The sequence below is a fragment of the Tupaia chinensis genome, unplaced genomic scaffold (genome assembly GCF_000334495.1).
Source record: "Tupaia chinensis unplaced genomic scaffold, TupChi_1.0 Scaffold000058_1, whole genome shotgun sequence".
NCBI classification, from domain to species: Eukaryota; Metazoa; Chordata; class Mammalia; order Scandentia; family Tupaiidae; genus Tupaia; species Tupaia belangeri.
Window position 1 is genome coordinate 559,320 of NW_006159516.1, and position 5,546 is coordinate 564,865.

Below are 5,546 nucleotides of genomic sequence, written 5' to 3' on the forward strand. Positions count from 1 at the left end.
CGCAACTCCTGAAAGTGATTAATGAATACAGTAAAGTGGCAGGATACAAAATCAACATATGAAAATCTATAGCATTTCCATACATCAACAATGAGCAAACTGTGGTAGAACTGAAGAAAGCAATCTCATTTACAATAGCCACAAAATGTATAAAATACCTAGGGATATACCTAACCAAAGAAGTGAAATACCTCTACAAGAAAACTATAAGAAACTAAAAAAAGATACTGAAAATGACATGACATAAAAAAGTGGAAAGACATCCCATGTACCTGGATTGAAAGAATTAATATAATAAAAATGTCAATTCTACCTAAATTAATTTCCAATTTAATGCAATCCCAATAAAATTACCAGAGATATTCTTCACAGATTCAGAAAAAAATCATAGTATTTGTCTTGAATCATAAAAGATCTCATATTTTCAAAGCAATAGTGTGCAAGAAGAGAGGAGTAGATGTCTCACTCTCTGACTCCAAAATATATTACAAAGCTGTGATAATCAAAACAGCATGGTACTGGCACAAAAAAATGCAAACCAATAGAACAGAATAGAGACCCCAGAACTAACTCCAAAACATACAGCCTGCTAATTTTTGAAAAGGGACACTAGTCAATCCAGCAGGGAAAAGAAAACCTCCTAGGCAAATGGTGCTGGAAAAACTGGGTATCAACCTGCAGTAAGATGAAACTGAACCTCTAGCTCACAACACTAACAAAAATCATTTGTGAGAGAAATGGTGGCTGTACACGACATTAATCTATGCATTTTTTTTAAAGCAATTGGTCTGAAACAAAGACCTTTCTACTTGACTGCCTTTTTTTTTATGTTGAAGATGAATATTTATCGCTATGGAAAAATGTCCCTAACATATTAGTAAGTGGAAAGTACAGGCTAGAAAATAGTATTACATATGAATCAACTTTTGTTTTAAAAGCTGTGTATGTGACATAATAGATCCAGAAGACTTGGACATTAGAGGGGGTGTTTCTAATGAGGAGACTAAGATGAGTTTTTCTTTTTTTAGATTTTTTTTCCATAGGGTGCTGGAGAGAAACAGAGAGAGACAGAAAAAGAGAGAGTGAGAAATCATCCACCAGGGGAATGGTCACACCGCAATCCCTCTCCCATTTTCCTTTTGGGATTTTGGGCATGCACACACATGTGCCCAGCATGATTTTCAAGCTACTGGGTTCAAGACTTGAACCATGGTCAGCCATGTGGGAATCCAGTACCTTAACCACCATGCCACCTCCTGGCCCCAAGATTTTATTTTTAAAGCTGTCTTTCTTTCTCTGACTACATAGTGCTTTTTTAATAAGAAAAAAAGAAAAAAAATACTTTTCACTTTTAAAAGGAATGTAAGTTAAAATTGAGGTGAACATTCCATCTTCTGAGATGGCATTCTAATGTACAGAAAATGGAAATCAGTAACAATGCGGGAAACTATAGAATAAAATGAGGATGGCTTTAGGAGCCCTACTCTTTCTGCTATATTTCTTTTTTTTTCCTTATTTTTTTTGAGAGAGTAAATATGTTTATTGCTCTAATTGTATTGTTATACACTATACATGCTTTGAAAAATCACACTAGATGTCCTAAATACATACAACCATTATATGTAAGGTTTTAAATTTTAAATTTATTTATTTACCTTCCTTCACTGTACACCATTGCAGTATACAAAATGAGATTTTCCATCCAGAATACACTGTATATTGGCTCAATCAAGGATATTACCATACATGTCATCATCAATAAATAATTTCCCGTTTCTTGTTTCTTATTTATTTTGCCTCCTCCCCCCTTGATTCCCTACCTCTCACCCTCTACCATTTCCTACCCTTCTTTCACACTGTATCTGGTATCTACAGTTGCTCAGTTGCTTTCCATGCCTTTTTTTTTTTCAAGAATTATTTATTTAACTTTATTCATTCATTCATTTTATTTTTTAAATTTGACCTGAGAGAGACAGAGAGAGAGAGAGAAAGAGAGAGTGAGAGATGGAAAGTGAGACAGCAAGCCACCAGATCTGGAACTTCAACCGTGGTTGGCCATATGGGAGTATCGAGCTCCTTAATCACCACACCACCTGCTGGTCCCCTCCATCCATTTCCCCCCCCATTTTATTGATTCACTAAACACCTTGATAAATCCAAATGCTTTCAATAGCAAGCACAACTGATATATACATATCTATGAACACACATCTGACTTTAGGTGTAAACCTCAGTGAGTAAAATGAACATACTATAAAGTAACACCTAGTTGGGGCTATATATATAGCTTACTGTCAACTGCTTTTTAATGTTCCCAACGGTCAGCAGTCTTAGAAACAGGCTCTAAAGGTAAAAAGGGAACATTACCACAGTGTAGTTTCCATTTCCTGTTTTGGGGATCTGGTTGGACAACTTAAGCTCGGCTTGTTAAACTTCAGTAAATGCTATCCCACATGCCACATGATTTGACTCACAGATCCTCTTTTGTTCATAGGCAGTCCTCTCGGAAGGAGAAAGGAAGGGCCGTCACATGCTGAGTCTTTTCAGGAGCTCTACAAAACAATGGAATATCATTCTGACTTAGAAAATGTGGATGAAGATGGATATACTCAATTAAACTTCCATTCTCAAGGAATCACTAGGAGACCTGTCATCTCAGAGAAAGGTACTTCTTTTCTGCCCTTAATAATCTCATTCTCATCAACTGAGACACTTAAGAGAACATTTGAGAGATTCACGGTTTGTAGGACACTTATTCATGTACTTTTAAAGGATTTCAGAAGTCAATTCATATAATTGAATGTGCACTAAGCCTTTTTTTTAAATAGAAACTATTCAGTGAGTAATTATTAATATTTAAGTGAATTATGTAACAAGACCGAAAATGTAGCTTCAGAAACAACACTTCATCAGTAAAGAGTTGGCAATAAGTGTGATGGTATATAAAGATTAAGGAATTTTAATAGAAGTAACATGGTGCTTGTCTGATAGAAAGGAGTAGATTATAGAGTGGTGGCCAAGGAAACTTGAAGGAATGTATTGAGTTGTCAGACAAGTCATGATGCATTTTTTGCATAGAAAAACAGAAACATATGTCATGATTTTTCTGATGACCCAATATTTGAGGCACAGCAGTGAGGCAATGCTTTCTGATGCTGGGCTTGCATGGGAAGGTTCTGGGATCCTACCTAGAAGCCTCCCTATACCTGTCAGGAGTGCATATGCCGTGGATCCCGGCTTGCTGAGGATGGGCATGGATCGCAGCATTAAGACCTCATTGGGGGTACCTATCTCTTTCTCTTTCAAAATAAGTAAACTTTAAAAAACGAAGGTTATTTGAACAATCAGGAAATGGAAGATAAGAGAAGGATGAAAAGATAGGGCCATCCAGTGGAATGGGAGCTGTAGAGCATACTCTTCCTGCGCATGCTCAGTGAAAAAGCAGAGATACGGTATGGGCGTGGTGAAGCACAAAATCATTTCCCTATTATCTTCAAGGGAAAGATTACTCACAGGTTTTGACATCAGTTTGCTTTCTTCTGCTTTCTGGCAATTCACATTGCACAATTATTTTCCACTTAACGCTTAAGCAATTCTTTTCTCAGCCAACCTGTTGGGGAAGAATAGAATAAGGAGAAAGCAAGAGATGGAAAGGCGTATGTGCGTTTGTGCGTAAGTGTGGACAAACCACACTCTAGAATGAACCTACAGTGTGCTAACAGACCTTAAACTAGGGGCTTTGCCACGTGTGCGTTTCATTCCCACAATAATCCTTTGAGGTATTATTACTTTAATTTTACAAAGAGAAATGAAAAAAAAAAAGGAATTAATTTGCTTAAGTCATGCAACTAGTAAGAGAAAAGGGAAGGTTATCCTTAGTAATGTGTTATTTCCCCTACATGAAACTGTTTCCTACTAATGAGTGGGATTCTAGGAACTAAAATTAGTGTGGATTTGAAGCAGTGTGCTGAAATGACAAGGAACTGCAGAGGGACACTGCAGTTGGGGAAATCTCAGACAGTCCTAGGGGACTAGCTTCCTATGCACCAGTGATGAAAGGTTCCTGTTAGATTTTCCAGGTTTTGATGAACCAGAGTGCTCCAGGTCCATCATCCATTTTCTTCATTCCATTTCTGCTCCCTCTCACTCCTCAGGAACTCCCGCTGCGTCTCCTCCTTGGCGCCTTATTGTTCTGACTCTGGGAATCCTCTGCTTGATAATGCTGGTGATAGCTGTGGTCCTGGGTACCACAGGTGAGTGTTGGTGAGAAAGATGAACCATCAGCAGCAGTCAGTAAGCATTCTTTATGTGAGAGGCACTTTTAAAGGCTCGGCATGCATAATCTGATTTAATTTGTACATTAAACCCAATAGAGTTGGGCTAGTAACTACCAATTCCCATTTTACTTAGATGGGAAGTGAGAGACTGGAAAGTTATCTTAGCTAGTTAGTGGTGGAACCAGGATTAGAAATTTAGGTGACCTAGCCAAAACTCATAGTCTTAACTACATTGTGCTAGTATTTCCCATGAAGAGTTGGTTTCAAAGCTGTGGGATTTGAAGGATAAATTCAAGAAAGAAAACCTGGGGGAACTGAAAAAAGAAGTACAAATGGCTCTATCTTCTAAAATTAAATTCACTATAAAAACTGTAAGCTATTCTTATGAGTCTAATGATTTAAGAAAATTGTTTTATACTTTATCTTTAATATAAATTACTTTGCCTATACCAGGAATTGCCTGAGGCACTCCGTAAGTACAAAGTAGATATTTTATGACTGATAATATCTTTTTTTAGATTAAAAAAAGTATATTTAGGTTTTTGCCTTGGGTGAAGGCATGTGCTCTCACCGGAGAGAGACAGATAGACATTGAGAGGGAAAGTGAGAAATCATCCTCTCCACTAGGGGGGATGGCCATACCACAATTCCTTTTCTTCCATTCTCATCCTGGGATTTTGGACACACACTCTTGCCCAGAATGATTCTCAAGCCACTTAGTCCGGAACTTGAATTACAGTTGCCATGTGGAAGGCCAACACCTTAACTACTCTGCCACCTTCTGGTCCCACCTTTTCTTAGGTTTCATATCTCATGCATTCTACTGTCAGTAAAGTAATATTGCACCTTCGGAGAGTCTTTATGAGAGTCCTTAATTGGTTGAGTGTTTACTGAGTACACTTTATGTTACAGGTATTAGGTAGGTTCTAAAGGAGATTTGATTTTTAAGTAACAGAGAAGATGGAAGAATTATTATTATTTCAAATCAATAATGTTATGGCTCCAGGGACCAGCATAATGGCTATGTCACTGGACTCTCATGTAGTCAACAGTGGGTTGAATCCCAGACCTGGTGGCTTAAACTCACACCAGGCACATGTGCATGCGTGCCCAAGATCCATCCCAAGAGGAGAATGCAGGAGAAGGGATTGCGGCATGGCCATCCTCCCAGAGGGTGATTTCTCGCTTTCTGTCTCTCTGTCTCTCTGGTGAGCACGTGCGCCCTATAGCCAAAACCTCTCCAAAAAAAAAAAAAAAAAAAAAAAAAAA

The 5,546-nt window shown here is 37.9% G+C and overlaps 1 protein-coding gene across 2 annotated transcripts in view; it reads left to right on the forward strand.

Moving 5' to 3' along the window:
• The first annotated feature begins 2,458 nt into the window (after positions 1-2,458).
• The window catches only part of CLEC7A (C-type lectin domain containing 7A), a 16,814-nt gene continuing 13,726 nt past the window's right edge, over positions 2,459-5,546 (forward strand). For both annotated transcript variants that reach the window (XM_014592456.2, XM_006141565.3), the window contains exons 1-2: positions 2,459-2,665; positions 4,155-4,253. In XM_014592456.2, the coding sequence (XP_014447942.1) occupies positions 2,563-2,665; positions 4,155-4,253 (202 nt within the window). In that variant the 5' untranslated portion in view covers positions 2,459-2,562. The remainder of the gene's footprint in view (positions 2,666-4,154; positions 4,254-5,546) is intronic.